Consider the following 19,214-nt stretch of genomic DNA (forward strand, 5'->3'; position numbering starts at 1 on the left):
TTTAGCACAAGTTGGATTTGAAGAGCCAAAACAAGAAAACACTTAAGGAATCCAGAGACTATCAGAGAAGTAAATTAGATCTGTTGTTTCTTTTATCTCTGCTCTCCTGTTCTTTATTCTTTATTTTTAAAAATATGAATTTCCCCCCATTTTCCAACCCTCATCTTCCCATGCTGTAAGCAAGTGAAGTCACTAAAGGTCACTTAAAGGCACATAACCTTATGAGTCTGGTAAGTGTGAAAGGCCATGGTATAGATCAAGAGATTGGGGGAAGACACGGAACTCTAGGAGTTTACAGTGAGTAAACACTCAGACTGTATAGTACGTATCACTGTGTGTTACACGAGAACTGAGGCCCATAAGTATTCATTGTATGAAGTAATACAAGCATAAGCAGTCCTTCAAAAATTGAGTGTAACAGGAAAAAAACAAGCTATAAGGAATCATTTTAAATGTCCAAATATTTGTGTCTCTTGGACAAAAATTCACTGTTCAAGAACAAGAGAATTTTAGAAAGTAGCAATTTTAAAGAAATGAAACCTATGCAAAATCAATTTTAGTCCTTAATTATGTAATTTATAAGTCTGAAAAAAGAAATCCAGGCTGTTAATTAATAATTCTGGAAAATATTTTTTCATGCATATATCCATAACAGTAACTATTATGTAGTCTCACTCTCTCTATTGAGAGAGACCCTTACAGAAGTAAATCTTCCATGGATAATCTCTGTATCACCCTTTACCTCCAACTGCCCACAAGCCACTCTAACACATCTCTGGAAACTGATGGGTGGTCTAAAATCATTTATGATGTAAGGGTACCTGCAATATGTTAACGACATCAACATTTGCACATCTAACCAATACATATTTAACCAAGATAATCTTTTAAACCGTGACTATATAAGGAAGTGACATTATAATACAACAGACAACAGACTTTTCCCAGTAAACTACACAGCACTTTTTCCATTGACAAATTCACCTCTTCCCAGAAATATACAGAGATAATTGAAAAACAGTAATAGCAAAGGGTTCATTAAGCCATCAGCATAAATCACCTGTTTTCAGCATATTCACTTAACCGTAGTGTTAAGTGCATCAATGTGTTCATGGAAAGGATAGTTACTTCTAAACACTTCATACAACAAAAGGTGGTGACACAGTCTCATCAGCAAAACTGGCGGTCGCTACTCAAGAGATTCATTAACAATTATTGATAGTGATTTTAAATAACAACTTATCCAACATCCACTTAGTGTTCACTTCATTAGTTCTTTAGAATGGGAATTTAACTCTAGAATAAACACAGTGTCTTCTGACTACAGTCAACAAGCTACAATGCCAGAGCCCACAGTTAGAGGTTTGCAGATCTGACAGAAGGAATCCACTGTACAGCATGGATCTCTGTCCGCACTCAAAATATCTAATGATATTTTTCATTTATACCGAACTTCTTTGAAAAGTACTGTACTGTTTCACATGATCCTTTTATTGTAATAAAATGTATTAAACAGAACCTTTAGATGAGGTTTAAAAGCAGCTGAAAAACTGGCTGCTTCAGGCTCTAATTATCAGGGGACTGTTATCTGGGAGTTTGGGCTCTCAAATATCAGAAACCCCAATAACTTATCATAAAAATACAAGCTCTTGCTTTTGAAAAATATACAAAATGCACTGCACATGGAAACATCTCTTGATTGTCAAGGAAGACAAGATATCAGTCTCATTCATGGATCCATGTTGTACTTGGGTTTCAGTGGTCTTTGTTTTTGCAGATTCCATTTCTCACAGTTTTGGGCAGCCTCTGACCTTTGGTGTAAGCACGGTACCAAAAGTGGAGAAAGAGCAGCAGAAAGATGCACCCATAACTCATAATGATGTACAGAAAGACTGGAAACTGGTACTTGCAATCCTCCATGAAAAAGAACTGGCCTATGTGGATGGTGACAATAATGAACTGGACCTAACAGATGAAAGAATGGAAAATATTGTTCAGATATGAAGAGTCACAATGGAGCAATTATTTAATGCATTCTTTGCCTGCTTAGGTTTAAACACTCTCCAACCACCTCCAGGCTACAGCTGGGTAGGGAATTTTATCTTTCAATCTAGCCTCCATAGGAGTGATAGTGGGTGGAAAAATGTCAAAATCCAGATGGGAATTTGGAACCACTATCCAGTCCCACCAAATGGCACAACTCCAGAGGACCTGTGCAAATGTCCCTGTTGCTGTGCAACGTAGCAGCCCTTTCACACTCAGAGAACCAACAGGGCAGGTGTTCTGCAAATCTTTGACGTTAGTCTTTGATTGACAAAATGCACATGGACCACTACCTTATGGCCTAATATTTAGGACAGTTTCAATTTCAAATAGTTTGTTGTTAGACCAGGTATTTCAATTCTGGGGAAATAAATACTTTCTAATTAGAGCTTTGCCAATTTTGTAGGAGCCTAAGCATCTCTGAGTCCTCATATCTGCCATTTGCCTTCCACTGTCATAGATAAAAATATATCCTATTTGCCAACAGCAGCAGAGGCTGCAAGGAGTAAGACAGATTTAGGGACCCTCCTTGTGATGCCCAAGGACTCTGTGTTCCAGAACATTCTACACAGTCTTAAGAGGAACACCGTAATACATTATAATACAACAGACAACAGATTTTTTGGATATATTTTTTCTCCTTATTAAAAGGCAATATGCATTCTGTGGAAATTTTAGAAAAGTAAAAATTAAACATTAAATAAAAAAAGTATACATTAAAATAAATAACAACTACCCACAATCCATCCCTTATCACCACAGTTAAGATTTTCACAGTTTCTTTTATCATCATCATCAACTTTCCTTTCATTATATTAAGGAACTTCTATGACATTTCTGTGCAGTAGCGACAATTCTTCTCAGTTTTCAGATGAAGAAATGAAACCTTAGGAGTCCTGAGCAACATCCTCAACATTCTATGCAGGTGTGATTGTGTATAACTGATATATGTGAAATAATAATGAATAAACGCCTATTCTTCTATGTAAGTATTTCCCCACATTATTAAAAAGTCTTTACAACATTTAAGAGTATGTTAAGTGAAAAAAGACTAATACAAAATATTATATGCAGTATAATACAAATCATGCAAAAACTATACACATGTATGCATAGAGGAGAAAAGCTAGATAAAAGCTAGATGAGAATAAAATAAAGTATCAGCTCTGATATCTTTGAGTGGTGAAATTATATTTAGTTTTCTTTCTCTTTGCTTAACCTGATGTTCTTATTTCTCTGCAGTGAGCATATATTATTTTAAAATCAGAAAGTATACTTAAAAAGAAAGTAGTTGAGAATAATTTTCATGACTTCATAATATTCCAAAATAAGAATTAAAATAATGTATTACACCATTTCCTTAGGGTTGGTTATTTAGGATATTGTCAATTTTAAATACAATAAACAACTCTTCAATGATATACCCTGATATTGACTTAACACCCTTACAGACTAAAATATCAGTCTCTCACCTGGGAGAATACATTATATAAATACACCAATTTTCATTTAACAAGTTGTAGGATTTTAATAGAAATTAAGCTTCAACACGCTAGCTAAGCCTAAATTCCACTTTCTCTTTAGTGTTATTGGCAGAATATAACACTAAGTTCCTATAGACTACAAATCTGAAAAAGTGAGGATCATACAATTTTTCTTTTAATAGAAGACAAAATTTAAAGCAAATCATCATCTCAACACATAGTTACTCTTCAAAAAAGTTATATGCCATATATTTTTGGGATTAATGCTTGGAGAGTATTATTAGGTCTAAATTGAGTACTTCCGCCCTTCGGAGCATTGTTTGCTTGAGGACAGTGCTCTAACTTACGTTCTCAGAAAAAAAAAAAAATCCACTTAAAAAGAAAGCGATTGTGAATAATTTTCATGACTTTTTAATATTCCAAAGTAGAAATTAAAATAAGTTATTTCACCACTTCCTTATGTTTGGTTATTTAGGGTGCTGTGACTTTTGTCATTATATGTATTATGCCACCAATGTACACTTTAACCCTCACAGTACTTTTACTAGTTGGAGGAAAAGAAACTTAGAAATGTGAGGACTATTCAGGCAAACACATAGGAAGGCTCATAATTCCCTCAAAGTTACATTCCCTCAAGGTCATTTAGATCTAGAATATGAAATTTCTAACTTCTAATTTAATATTATGCCTACTGAGGTTCACATAACTTTGAGATTATTTTAATGATAAATTTGTATTTTATATAAATGCATAAAATAGTATAAAGATGGTATAAAGATACAGATTTTGATTTAATGTCTGGGCCTCTTGGCTACCAAATGTGCTTTGTTTTCAATAAAGGTCCTGACAACAGTTTAAATAAGATAGAAATAAGATGTGATGCCACATAGAGGCCGGACACTTCATATCCCTATTGTTTTGTAAACTTCATTCTTTATTCAATTAATATCCTAATTTATTCAATTAATATCCTTATCCACAGAGAAGACAAATGACCCTAGTTTAGTTTCATATATTGTTTTAAAGAAAACTAATTACTCACAAGCTGTAACGACGTCAAATATTTTTTCCACCACAGGTATTTCTGGTAGGCTGGTCCCAACGCACACAGTCCATAGTAGGAATACATGACGACATGCACGGCTGTATTTAGAAAGGCATGGAATGTCCCCAAGCCACCTGCAAAAGATAATTACTGTAAAACGGCGGCATCTTCCTAGAATGAGACCCACGCAGCCATCACCAAATTCAAAATATAAAACATTTATGACACCAGGTAAGGTTCCCATACCCCCTTTCAAAGAATGCATCTCTCATGATGGAACCATTATTCTGATTTCTATAATGAACCATTAGTTTTACCTGCTTTTAAACTTCATATAACTAGAATTATATTGGATATATTCTTTTGTGCCTTTCTTTCAATCAACATGTTTTTAATATTCACCCATGTTGGTGTGCATATTAGTAGTTTGCTTTTTTATTGCTACGCAGTAGTACACTATATAAATACATCAGTATTTATTTATACTCCTATTGAAAGATATTTGGATTGTTTCCATTTTGGGTTGTTATGCACAAAACCACTAGGAATATTTCTGCACATGTCACTGTGTGAAATCAAACTCATTTTTTCCACTCTCAATTTTCAATAAATATTTTTAGTGCCACAAAACTGTGGCGGTCAAACCACTGACATTCATTAGTAAGCTCTGCTAAGTTTGCTTTAATCAGTTATTGTTTTTCCAAAATAAAAATAAATAAACATTTATTGTTAAACCACCTTTGTTTCCTGCTTCCATTTGATTTTTCTGAATTGTGCCGTCCTATCTTGGTTTTCATCTTCTACTTTCCCCACAGCTCCTACTTACCACGTTTAATTTAGAATAGAAGCGAAGAACGCTGGGGGGATGTAAGCAAAGATCTTTAGCTGGCCCAGTAGTACAGTGGGACGGGTGACAGGGTGCTCAGTTGGTAGGGGTCGGGGGGAGTGGGGGACAGAACTCTTTCCTAGTATCTCTTCCCAAAGTGGCACAATCGAGAAGAATCTGCATTCTTTATGTAGAGCCTGATTCAGCTTAGTAATGTTGGCCTGAAATTTAAAATTTTCTCTAAAATATTCTATCCTGTTTATTCCAGTATTCTTTAATTCCAGAAATAAAGCGAAACCTCACAAATTTGGACCGACTGTGTTAGAAGGACCAAATTCATAAACATTATGAATTTCAGAAAGTTTAAAGCAAAATAAAAATTACTGCAGAGCAGAAATGAATTACTTTTTAATAATCATTTATAATTGCAGCAATTCTAGATATTACCACTGCTAAAGTACTCCCTTAAAATAACCTGTCTTAAGTAATTCTTTTTAAGTAGCTTAAATATTCCTCCAATGTCTCGTTTATGATGTATTGTCACCTCATAAACTTTCCCTTCCTGAATAAATAAAATTTTAGCTAACCCTTTAATTATTACACATTTTAAATCAGAAGAAACTGAATTAATGAAGATTTTTAACAACCTCCCAGCTTTTATTATTTACATTTGAATTAGTCTTCTTTCCCAAAAGAAACCTAAATAAATATAGTGGTGTGGAAACACCTTTTCTAGGTGTAATTTAAAAATAGAATGGTTGTCTATTTCTGATAGTTTAGGAATCAAGCTGCTTAGCAGGAATAAGCCAAATACCTCTCAATTCTATTTATGTCTCGCGATTACAAACACACAGGAAATCTACTGTACCCTTGCTAACCAACTACATCAGAACCTGTCTCTCTAAGACACCGCTCTGACTGTTTGGTATGAGTGTCCATGTTGCCAGTCAGCAGCTTTTATCATTTAAATGTCCTAAAACAAGGATCCTATGGACAGGAATTTAACAAAGCACTAGTGTAGCTATGAGTGTTTAGTAAGGATTACTGATCAAAATAAGCTATCAAAATAAACTTGCTTATTTTCTCTAATTTATGATTATTTTCTGATGTTATTTCAATGAGTTTGTTTACAGAACAATCACATTTTACTCAGTAATGATTTTCATATCTTATTGGAAGGCTTCTCCAAAAAGTATTTCCTAAGCTTGCTCTCTCTTTGTGGTAACAGTTCTGAAAAGAAACATCTCAGAATGAATTACAGTTAGCGCCATCACCTTTTACTCCTTTGGTTGGGGAAAAATAAAGGAATCACCTGATAAATTATTATAATTCTCCATATCTCTACAAGGGGGATTGTGCATAATTAATATAAAAACTGTCACAGAAATATTTTCATCATACTCAAAAGAAAAGCTGGACGGCTATTATCCCAGAGAGTTGAACAACAGGCAAACAGGACATTAAACACTAGACAGAGATCAGTTATGCTCAAGGTTTTGAAAGAACAGTTTAAAAGGGGCGGTTTCATTCTAGGAATGGAAGCCTATGCCAAACCACATCTCTGGAAATACCCCAGCTCTCGGTGTTGTGCTTGTCACTGAGTAGACATCAGGTGTACACGTATTTACCAGAGCCTACGTGAAGGCTGAAAGAAATCCAACTCATGGAACAGGAGAGGAAACAAACTGTTATATTCTACTCCTGACGTCTCGGAAAGCAGAAGGGGGCCTAAGGTATGGCCAATGAACCCACAGCAAAGTGCCTGATGTCCACAAACATGGTAACACTGAACACTTGAGGAGTATCATAGGCTTACATTTGCATTACTGAAAGCATTGTTTGTTTTGAAATGGATTCAAAGATAGAAATTAGAAAAGTACTTAACTCTAGTCTTCATATAAAATTTGTTTTTCCTACTACAGAAGGCACAGATATTCAATATAGGAAAATTACAAAATACAGAGCAGGATAAAGACGGAGACAGAAACCACTTTGTGTGTCAATCTCTCTAAATCATTGTATTCTGAGGTATTGCTTTCCGATCTTTTTTCTGTTTTTATATACTTTCCAGTGTTGTGATAATATTCTGGTCTCATGAAAGAAATCTGAGTAAATAAATTATAAGGGTGTAAAAGAACCTTTTCTAGCACACTTTAAAAATAGAAGAGTCACCTATTTCTGATAAGTTAGGAGTCAAGCTGCTTAAAAGATGAGCTAAATGCCTCTCAATATCGTTAGCATTTCACAATTATATACACACAAGAAATAGCCATTCAATTAGTGGATGTTTAGGTATTTTTCAATATTTCACCAAGATTAAAGATGTCAATGATATCACTGTAGAAAGAACTGAGAGGCACAATATACATGTGAGAGGAAAAAAAAAAGAAAGTAAAGATAAGTAAAATAATGGAGATTAAATAATATAGCTATACTTGATTTGTGAAATGGACACAGATGAGATTCCCCTGTAACATGAGTTAAATTTTCACATTAACATACATTATAAGAAAAAAAAGCTACATTTACTTTTAAAAAATGCTCAACAGATAACTGCAAATTTGGGGCAAGGAGATACTTTACATATTGAAAAACCCAATGCCCATGGACATGGCAGGGACCAACCGCCCTCCTGGCTCCTCTAGGATCTGGCATCTCTTTTGTGCCACTGGCTTATCCATGTCTTCTCATGCTCTGAGACATGAGACATGCAGATTTCCCCCCCATGCCTAGAAGTCTAAAACTCAAACAAAAGTTCCTCAATTGTGGTTCCTCTTTATTTTTTAGTGTTGCAGAGTCAGAATGCCTAATAGAGGTGAGCCATTCACAGAAATGTTAAAACACAGTCTAATATGGGCTGCAGGCCTACTTAAAGATTTCGTAAATATAAGAAACTAGCATAAATAAATGCCCCAACCAACTTTTGCTAATAAGATAAGAATATGTCATTGGGAATATCACTTATTCAAAACTTAATGATAAGGTCACATTATTTAACCTCCTGTTTTTTCCAATTCTAGATGTTCAGAAGCATAAAATCCAAACCAAACAAGAGTCTGTCTTCTAAACTTTTGATTTAAAAGTATTTTGATTTAAGTATTCTTGACCTAAAAAACAGTATCAAAATATCCTTTAATATAGTAGGATGCTTAAAGAAGTTGGGACAACTGCAATTTGACACATCTTTAAAAAGCTGTTAGGGTTTAGCGTACATATCAGTTATTAGAAATTAAAGGCAAAGAAGACATGGAACTTGAGATACACATTCTAACTCTCTGAATACATATAAGGATTAGATATCTAACTATATTTCTATAAACCCGAGGCTTTTACCATTGCATTTACTTATTTGTTTATTTACTATTATTTATTTATTTAAAGAAATTTAATAGAACTCCATGGGAAAATCATAAAATCCAAACAAAACAATTGAAAGAATATATGTAGAAGACTGTACCCAAAAGTCAATGCATTTCTAAAGAATGGAGAGTCGGAGAAGGATCTGGCTAAGAGTCCTGCATTTCGGATTCAAGCAATAAAGAAAGTTAAAAGTTTGATCGGAGTGATTCTTTGATGTTTTGAGTTTCTCTTAAATCACATTTAAGGATAGATTTTGTGTTTATAGCATACAAAAATGTTATTATTTATAATAAATGATCCCAACTCTCCCTTGGCTACCTGCAGCAAATTTGACGCCAAACCACCAGGTCCATGGCATGATGGTATGATGGAAGACATGCAGAAAAGTCACTTGGCTATTTTTCTTACGCAGAACAAAAAAGATCTGAAATAATTTAAAGAAAATCAAGTTCATATAAAATCATGCAATAATTTATCTAGAGTTATAAAAATATTGACAAAGTGAAAACTATTTCACATCATAATTTTCTTTGAAAGGACTGACTTATAGAATGCTCACAGAGGCAGCTGTTTCTCCGAGGGGCAGTTCAAAAGCTAATTAGTATGAAGGAACTTCAGTATGATGCCTAGTCATGGGAGAATCGATAAAAAGGTGAAAAAAGAAATTGCATGCAGATTTGAAAATCAAAGATATCAAGTGAAGACTATGGCTAAAAATTATCAAAAGAAATGTTATTGGTAAAAAAAAAAATCTACGTGAATTTTAAAGTATATGGGAAGACAGGAAATCTTAATTCTTAGGCTTGGGATATTCTGCATTGATCTCTAACACATCCTCCCAATTTAGGTAAGGGATTAAGCAAACTGAAAGTAGACTTGCAACAAATCAAAAGTTAGCAAGTTATTATTAAAGAAAAATAAAGAGGGAAAAGCTTAAAGAGTTAACTGGGGACATAGGATGGAAAAGAAAGCAAAGCTGCCTTGGAAAAACAAGAAGGGCAACGAAGGAATGAATGTACTCAGTGGTATGCAGAAACTCTACAAACAAAGACAGAATAGAAACAATTTCGGGGGAAATTTTTTTCAAAAAATATTCAAGAGGAGAATTAAAAGTTTCAAAAAGATACTCAAAATTCAGGAGAGCAGCAATGAGTCAGACTTTGAAATACGGTACTAAACAGAGTAGCAGAAACAAAAGTGCTTGGAGTATTTCAGAAGTGTGGTTTAAGGAAGGACACAGAGGCAGCAACCACTTCCTTATGGAAGCTAAACCCGAGAACATGCAAAGCACAAACAATGAAGCCAAAACGCATTTGCTTGTGCACATGAGAGAAGGCGGCATCGTGCAACAGAAAAGCCATAAAAAAGCAATCTGAGATCCTAGCCCAACAGTAGCAGCATTCCTTTGGGTAAGTCACTTAACTTCTTGGCTTCATTGAATTTTCAGAGCTTTGGACTTTAATAGATCAATAGTTCTCAACCCTGGCTGCATATTACAATGTCCAAGAGGCTTTTTTAAAATAGCCACGTCCACTCTCTACTCTAGACCATCTAGCTCCAAATCTCGGGATGGGGCCCAGGCTTTTCGCTTTCTAATACAATTAAGTCGACTGCACCATGAGGGTTGAGAACCACTGGACTACAGCAAGCGTTCTCAAAGTGTGGACCTTGGACCAACTGTAATAATATCACCTGAGAACTTGCTAGAAATGCAAATTATTGAGCTCCACTCAAGACCTACTGAATCAGAAACTCCAGGGGTTGGGATATGGGCATCTGTGTTTTTAACAAGCCCTCGGGGTGATTCTAATGCCTGCTAAAGTTGAAGAACCACAGGAGTGATTCTATGCTCACTAAAGTCCTTTGCAATTCTAACATTATGCGTAGTCATCTGAAAAGGTAAAGCATGTTGAGATTTGCCACAAGAAATGTAGTGGTATATACTCTGAAGAGAGAACACACTGAGGCCCAGGACTGGTTCCAGATAACCAAGACCCACATGCCACAAAGATACAATAATTGTCCATCTTTCCTATTCTGGACACAAAGGCACATGACCTTCTCCTCTCCTTATGGACTCTAGGCTTGGAATATTCTACATTGTTCTTTGGCACTTTTCTCCCAGGGTCCAGTTGCTCAAATTCAGTTTATCCCCAGGCAGAGAGAGGGCTCACAGGGCAGCTGAAGGTAGTTTTGATATTACCAAAGTTACTGATATGCCAGGGTAACTTAATATTGTTGGATAAGTTTATGAATTTTGAAGCATTTATCCTCTTAAAGGAGTGCGGATGACACAGGGCTTTTGTAAGAAGAACCAAAGGTAAAACATTCTCTGCTCTTTGCTTTCTAAACTTGCTTCCCCAAACAACTGTCATCCATCTATAGAAAGATGCAGTTTTGTAGTGTATGTGACAGTTACCTGCTTACCTTAAACAGGTGGTAGATGCATAAAACCTTTTGGAATTTGAAAGAGACTAAAAACTAAGCTTTTCTTATCTATTCTCTAATATTACTGATAATAAAAGGTAGGTCTGCCTGAAGAGGAGATCTAACCAAAGTTATCAGACAACTGAACTCTAGCAGTTTATTGCTTTCAATGAATCATCAAACATTTACAGAATGAGGTGACTACATACTCACAGTGTCTAATAGCTCGATAAATTTGGAGAAGTAATAAAGCCAGCAGGTGCGTGCCATCTGCAGAAACACACATAAATATGAATTTATTTTATTTTTTTTACATGGAGGAAAAATTGGTGTTTTTTTTTTTAATTTTGGCAAAATACACATAACATAATTTACCATCTTTACTATTTTTACTCTACAGTTAAGTGGCATTAAGTATATTCACACTGCTGTGCAACCATCACGACAATACATCCACAGAACTCTTAATCTTGCAAAATGGAAACCCTGTACCCATTAAACAACTTCCCATCTCTCCTCCCCCCCCCATTCCTGACAAAGGCCATTTTAATTTCTGTCTCTGAATTTGACTCTAGGAACCTCACATAATAGAATCATAAGGTATTTGTCCTTTTGTGCCTGGATTATTTCACTTAGCATAATATTCTCATGGTTCATGACTGTTGGAGCACGTGTCACAACTTTTTTCCTTGTTAAGGCTGAATGCTATTCCATTGTATGTACACATCACATTTGTTTAACCGTTCATTCACCAATGGACACTTGGGTTTCCTTCACTTTTTGGCTATTGTAAATAATGCTGCTATGACTATGGGTGTACAAATATCTTTTTGAGTACCTGACTTTAGTTCTTTTAGGTATATACCCAGAAGTAGGATTTGCTGGATCATATAGTAATTCTGTGTTTAATTGTTCGAGTAACCAGATATGAATTTATTTCTAAATCCGAGAAATTCAAAAAGAAGGGCACCAATTGTCACATTACAGAAAACAACATACCTGACTGATTTTTTCTGGTTGGTACATTTTAGCTTTTTTCTTTCACTATTAATATTCTAATAATTGAGTCATTTACTCATTCTGAGTTCACATTAAGTGTTACAAATAGAGCCCCAAAAGTTTTAACATTAAGTTTGAATTACAAGTTTTTCCAAAAAGAAACTTACCCTCAACGCTGTAGGCGACCGTGAGTAGTCAACTATTTCACATCGAAACGAATAGCCTGTGCCCCAGCCAGACATCACAAACTGCAAGAGACCACATGCGCTTTAAAGAAGGAGGCCTCTGCTCAACAGCTACCGCAGACGCAGTTTTCACTGACCCTTCATCATGTGCTCAGCTGAGTCAGCAGCCGCGCAGGGGGAAAGGAGGGTGAGAACAGTTACAAACCAGGGCCGCGCTGGGCATCAGAGCAGTAAGAATTGTCAAAAGCATAAACTCATATATTATTTAGGTAAACTGCGTTTGGACTAAAATGTCCATCTCTTGGGATAATTATTCTAATGCAGTGGAGAACAAAACACTGGGAGTGTATTGCTTAAAGATCAAACACTGGGAGGTATATGCTAGGTATATCTATACAGGACTGGGCATATGTTTGTGTATTCCAATCAGAATACCTGGGTCCAAATTCAGTCTTTTCTGGTGATTTCCAATTGTCCCAATCAGTCAAAAAATAAATGGGCAAACCAAAATTCCTCAATGTACTCATAATGGCTGCAACAACTGCATTTTTCCTGTCCTTAGCTAGTGGGTGTGATGAGAAGTGGTAAACCATGGCTCTTAAAACTAAGGTTGACCAAACACAAGGCTCAGATACTAGTTTGGCTTTGGGTTCACATGACAAGTAAGAAAGGAAAATCTCAACATTAAAAATGCAATCTAGCGAACCATAATTCCAACACACCCACAAAGTGACCTTATGCTAGTGGTGAGAAGAAAAAGCCTACTGTTGATAAGTCTGAACCGTAATTCAAAGATTATATTGACATTCTTTCAGTCTGATGGTGGGAAGGTCTTGTTTTAAAACAGTATCTGAAAATGAAAAACTGAGGATTATAATTTTAAATTAATACCTATATTAAATGTTTGGCCTAATTTAGAGTTCTGAAAACACGAACACTTTTCTTCTTTGCTCCCCTATTCTCACAATTGCTAACATCTTCCCTAGAATGTCTTCTTTCTCAGTATAATGGTGATATCATTTTCTGAAATTGAAGTACATTTTATTTTTTATTTATTTATTTATTTATTTATTTATTTATTTATTTATTTATTTTAAATATATCTTTATTGATATCAGAGAAAGGAAAGGAGAGGGGGAGAGAGAGAGAAACATCAATGATGAGAGTCATTGACAGGCTGCCTCCTGCACGGTCCCAACTGGGGACCGAGCCCGCAACCCAGGCATGTGCCCTGACCAGGAATCGAACCCCGATCGCCTGGATCCTAGGTCGATGCTCAACCACTGAGCCACACCCGGCCGGGCTGAAGTACATTTTAAATTTCTATTTTTAATTACTATTACAGCTAAAATGACTTTACCATAAATTAACTTCTAAAAAACAAAGGTTTATAAGGCATCATCAGGATGCTATTTCAATGGTGAAAAGATAAGAAATGAAGGAGAAAGAACAACTATTTAGACTGCGGTTTTTAAAAACGCACCATCTTGCCCTAGCCAGTTTGGCTCAGTGGTTAAAGCATCAACCCACAGACTGAAGGGTCCCGGGTTCGATTCCAGCCAAGAGCACATACCTTGGTTGCAGGCTCTGCCCCAATTGGGGTGCGTACAGGAGTCAACCAATCGATGTGTCTCTCTCACATCGATGTTTCTCTCTCTCTCCCCCTTCCACTCTCTGAAAAAATCAATGGAAAAAATATCCTCAGGTGAGGATTAAAAATAATAAAAATTAAAAAAAAATAAAAACACACCATCTTTTTCTAAAACTAGCTTCTAGCTTGTGCTGTGAGATCACTTAATCACAATGTTAACTTGGTAAGTTATGAAATCTTGAAAATTAAGATTTGGAAAAGTATAAGACCTGTTTCATGGGTGACAAAAACTATCTTACAAGTAAATAAACTTTCTCTAAGGAACAAGGGAATGTGGTACAGAAATGACCAATTCTCCTTTATGAAATCTGTCATATAGCATCCTCCACATTCCCCTGAGCTCAGACTTAACTTCTGACTGATGAAAGGAACACTCTAAGCCCATTTACTTAAACCAGGGTGACGGATTCTCCACTTTTCCGTGCCCCAAACAAGCACTGCGCTGAACAGGAGAAGCTGAGTGACGTGGCCTTCTGTGGGGTCTTCACTGGTGTCTCTTTATTTGTGTCTGACTGATGCCAAGTAACTACCACATTCAAATCATCACTAAAAAAAGGCATGTGAGTCTAAAAAATAAGGCACATGGGTTCCTTTAGTCTGATCCAAGTCCCTTTCACCTTGTGCATATTTGCCCTAACATCCCTGGTGGAGGTGTTTACTCTGTGGAACCAATAAACCACATGTTCCGATGTGTCCTGGAGATGACAGGCTGCTCAGCTGCCAAAAGTCTTTGTTTAAACAGAGAGTGGAACTTAATGCTTTCCTGATATTAAGTTTAAGAACATTCTAAAAGTCTATTGACATGTGTGTCTATATTTCAGGCCATGAAGAAGAAAAGGTAGCCTGGCCGGGCGTGGCTCAGCGATTGAGCGTCGACCTAGGATCCAGGTGATCAGGGTTCGATTCCCGGTCAGGGCACATGTCCGGGTTGTGGGCTCGATCCCCCGTCAGGGGTGTGCAGGAGGCAGCCGATCAGTGACTCTCTCATCACTGATGTTTCTATCTCTCTCTCTCCCTCTCCTTTCCTCTCTCTGAAATCGATAAAGATATATTTTTTTTAAAAAAAGAGGAAAAGGTAATAATTTATAGTTAGCAGTTAATAAACCCCAAAATGGACATATAAGTAACTCAGTATTAGTGGTTAAAGGGACATAGAAACTCTCAAATTCAGTTATTTTCAAACCTTTTTTAATGTTGTAACTGCCATAATAGAAATCAGAACTAACGGATTGTAACTGAATTACTTCCTGAGAAATATATTAGAGGACAGCATATTCAATGACACAATCAGACACAGCATAAAGGAACGTGAGAGACAATTTGGTTCAATACTGACTATAAAATGGGATACCTGAGGCCCAGGGAGGTTAAGTGACTTCTTCAAAATCAGGTAGCTAGTTAGTAGCATAATTGGGACTAACTAGCCCCTGGTCTCCTGGCTCCCATATCTGTTCTTAACACTGACCTACAGTAGGCTATATCCTATCTATGGTAACATGTATTTTCTCTGTTACCATTTCTATTACATCTTCCCTTTCATGGTCCAGAAAAGACAGTACGGTGGCCTATGAGTTAATTTTGGAAATAAAGTAGAAGAAATGGAAGACAGCAGAGTAAGTCCAGACTCGAGGGAGGCCTGTGAGAAATGAAGCCGGAACAGATTGAGGGTGACAGGATCAGGTGGATTCACGGTGGGAATCGTGTTGGAAGGACGCATGTACAGACACCACAGTGTGAAGAGAGGCCAGGGGGCCCTGCTGGACTCTTGTGAGTCCCACTATGAGGAAGCACATCTATGCTTCAGAGGAAGCCAGCCAGTATTGGGAGAAAAAGCAAGGAATCTAGAAGAGCAGTGAGGTGGCTGAGGCATGTTAATAGCAGAGAGACAGAAAGTGAACACATGAGTCTGCTTCTGGGTCCTGAAAGAACTGCATCTCTCTTACTGACAATTACAGGACAGGCTCCCTTATCTACTGCTTTGTGTGAGCCTAAGTTCTCTGTTGCCCCAAAGCTCAAAACAGTTCACCCTCATAGCTCATCAGAGCATGCAGAAACTAAAGATTCCTGCCATGAGGACAACTCCTTAGAGTCAGAATGAGCTCTGATGTCAGATCTTGATTCAAATATTAGTCCTTCACTTACCAGCTATGCTACTTTGAGTAAGTTACTTAATTTCCCCAAGTATGTTTCCTTAAAACTAATATTTATGGATTCATCCACTCATTTATTAAGGCTAACTACATGCAAGTCCCTGGACTCAATGTTAATTTTTCTCACTACCTGTGAGTAAATTATATGTAGATCCTTCAGAGTTTAATATCTGGTCTATACATAACAATTTTGGGGCAAATCCCTGCTCTAGTGAGCTATGTTTCTAAAATTTCTTTAATCTCAAGTTTTACAGTCATAACAAAAAACATAATGACAGATAAACAGGAAGACTCAGGCAAAATTCCCCCATTAGGAATACTAAAGAACTTGCCTCATAACACATATACACAGAAAGGAGTACTATGAAAAAATTGTACGTTATCATCGCTTTCTTGAGTTCAAAGGGCTTTCGATTTTCCATGAGCTTTGGTCCCAGAGAAGTGACAAAATAGACGTAGAGTCCCAAGATGATGGTTTGTGGCAGAGGTGAGGACATGAGGAACCAGTCTTCAACCCTTGGATCTAAGAGAAAAACAAGATATGAGTGCACACACACTTAGCCAAGAGACAACTGACAGCAGCACTTCTTCAAGCGAGCACCTAGACCCTAACGTTGACAGTGGACTCTTTGGGCAGTGATCACTACCATCTTCAGGGCAAAGGGAAATCACCAGGGATAGTGACGGGGTTAGAAACAGTGAGGCTGTTAGGCCCATAGGCTTCAAAGGGCAAAGGGAGGTAGTGGTTACCACAAACCAGGAGAGTCATATGGAGAAGCCCTCTGGAGAGAAGTTGTGACATTCAGTTGATATTCCAACACCACCCTCCTCCCTTTCTCCACTTTCCTGGGGTTCTCCATTGGCTGAACCCAACCAGAAACCAGAGGACAGGGGAGCAAGCCCATGGAGATAGCCCATAATGTTCATTCTCCAGGGCCCAGTGCAGCATGTGGAGTGGATCTGGAAGACCGAAGATACCTACCAAGGTCCTACCATCCACCCAAACCACTAGTAACATTTTAGAGTTTCTCCATCCAGACATTCTTTTATACACTAAAATGTTTGTGTTTTCTGTTTCTTAACATTCTTCTTTCCCCTGGAGAACTGGGACATTTCCATATATATTGTATCATAGAATCATAAAATTGAAAGCAACCTTAGCATCTCCTAAGTATCTAAATGTGGGTTTTAACAATCCAAGCCTGATATTTTGAACAAAAGAAATGTAATAGCCTTACAACTGTGTAAAAAGAAAGTCACCTGATTACTGCTAGTTCTAGGCCAGGAGAGTTAGATGCAACTCAAGATGAAATGTGACTAATTCTATACTATTAAGTAGTTTGGGGGTAATTTTACTAAATTGCCTCATGAAACCAGAGCATTATATATATATATATATATATATAAAAGTATGGACAAGTGCATCTGACTCAAAATTGAGTATTGACTAACCTTAGGTTGCTAAAGAGAGATGGGGTAAATATAGCCCTTGCTCATTTAAACAGCTTATGATGTAGCCAATTACCGAAAAACTCTGAATACCCTTTAAGTCTGACTTCCTACTCAAACAGAAACAGAAAAAAGTTTGCTGACATTCATACAAACACAAAGTTCTCAAAATTAAGAATATTTTAAAATTAATATTGTCACAGTTTAAATCAGAAAAAGCTTTGAAATCAGCTATCCAAGAGTTTGTTGCTGATGTCTTCTGTTGCTTCTCTTAGCTTCCTTCCTCCCCTTCACAAGTTTCCCGGGACATCTGTGTACCATGTGCTATTAAAAAGGCCACGAGGACCCCTAGTCTCAGGTCTAAACCTCACCAAGGAAGTCTCAGTATATACAAGTTGTCATACAACTGGGGACCAAGGGATAGAATTAGAATTGATCAAACTTCAACGGATTTCTTCTATCAATGGCTAATCCAAACCTTATTAAATACATGAATATCATAAGCCATATTCATATGTCTAGTTTTTATCCCCAGTGAAATAAGGTCTTAAGATCAGTACCAAAGAACTTCTGCAAGGATGTTAATTAACATTATCACCTTTAGATGGTGACAGTACAAATGATTTTTATTTTTTTCTAAATGTTTCTGTTAACACACACATCACATGCATGATTGAAAATAGGTTGTTTTTTTAAAAAAATGTCAATAAAGGAATTCCTGAATTGGAAGTATGTTATTTTATTTTATTATTTTATATTTTATTTTATTCTTTCATTGACTCAGCAGGGGAAGAAAGTCAAATGATATCATCTTTCTGTTGGTAACAGTATAAACAAAACAAGTCAGGAAAAGCATGCTGGGCTGGCTCAGGAAGCAAAAGAAAATAATTTTAAAATAAATAACTTTTGCTTATAATTAACATTTTAAGCACACACCTTTTTAAAAACTCTGCGTGTGACTTTCCAGTTTTACAAATTAAAAAAAAAAAATCATATCCTTAGAGAAAAGCTAGTTAATTTTATTTCTCATTATTTGAAAGCAAATAATAAAACAAAACACTAAGCTTTTTTATCCTATTTCAACAAGGCTCTGCAGTTTTGATCCTGGCTCTCCCACTGACTCATTATGTGACTTGGGGCCATTGATTTAGTCTCTTTGCTTAGTTTCCTCATTTGTGAATCGAGCATAAAACAGCATGTATTGAGGGGAAGGGATTTGGGGGACTGGGTGAAAAAGGTGAAGGGATTAAGAAGTACAGCTTGGTAGTTACAAAATAGTCACGAGGATGCAAGTACAGCACAGGGAATATAGTCAATAATATTGTAATAACTATGTATGGTGCCAGGTAGGTAGTGGAAATATCGGGGGAACACTTTGTAAAGTACATGATTGTCTAGCCACTGTATACCTGACACTAATACAAAATAATATTGAATATAAACTATAATTGAAAAATACAATACAATAAAATAAAACAGCATATATCTCATAGAAGATTTAGTGAATTGCTGTATATAAAGAGCCCAGCACAGCCTAAATGCTTAGTAAGTGTTGCTACTACATGACAGCTGGTCTCAATTCTGTGAGCATAGCA

At 36.4% G+C, this 19,214-nt stretch overlaps 1 protein-coding gene across 1 annotated transcript in view; it reads right to left on the reverse strand.

Moving 5' to 3' along the window:
- Window positions 1-421: 421 nt before the first annotated feature.
- The window catches only part of ELOVL7 (ELOVL fatty acid elongase 7), a 55,749-nt gene continuing 36,956 nt past the window's right edge, over window positions 422-19,214 (reverse strand). Inside the window, exons 3-8 of the mRNA XM_016198738.2 lie at window positions 16,503-16,693; window positions 12,352-12,432; window positions 11,399-11,455; window positions 9,077-9,182; window positions 4,570-4,706; window positions 422-1,965 (exon numbers count right to left, since the gene is read on the reverse strand). Coding sequence (XP_016054224.1) covers window positions 1,756-1,965; window positions 4,570-4,706; window positions 9,077-9,182; window positions 11,399-11,455; window positions 12,352-12,432; window positions 16,503-16,693 — 782 coding nt within the window. The 3' untranslated portion in view covers window positions 422-1,755. The remainder of the gene's footprint in view (window positions 1,966-4,569; window positions 4,707-9,076; window positions 9,183-11,398; window positions 11,456-12,351; window positions 12,433-16,502; window positions 16,694-19,214) is intronic.

The sequence above is a fragment of the Miniopterus natalensis genome, chromosome 3, assembly GCF_054644295.1.
Source record: "Miniopterus natalensis isolate mMinNat1 chromosome 3, mMinNat1.hap1, whole genome shotgun sequence".
In the NCBI taxonomy this organism is placed as follows: Eukaryota; Metazoa; Chordata; class Mammalia; order Chiroptera; family Miniopteridae; genus Miniopterus; species Miniopterus natalensis.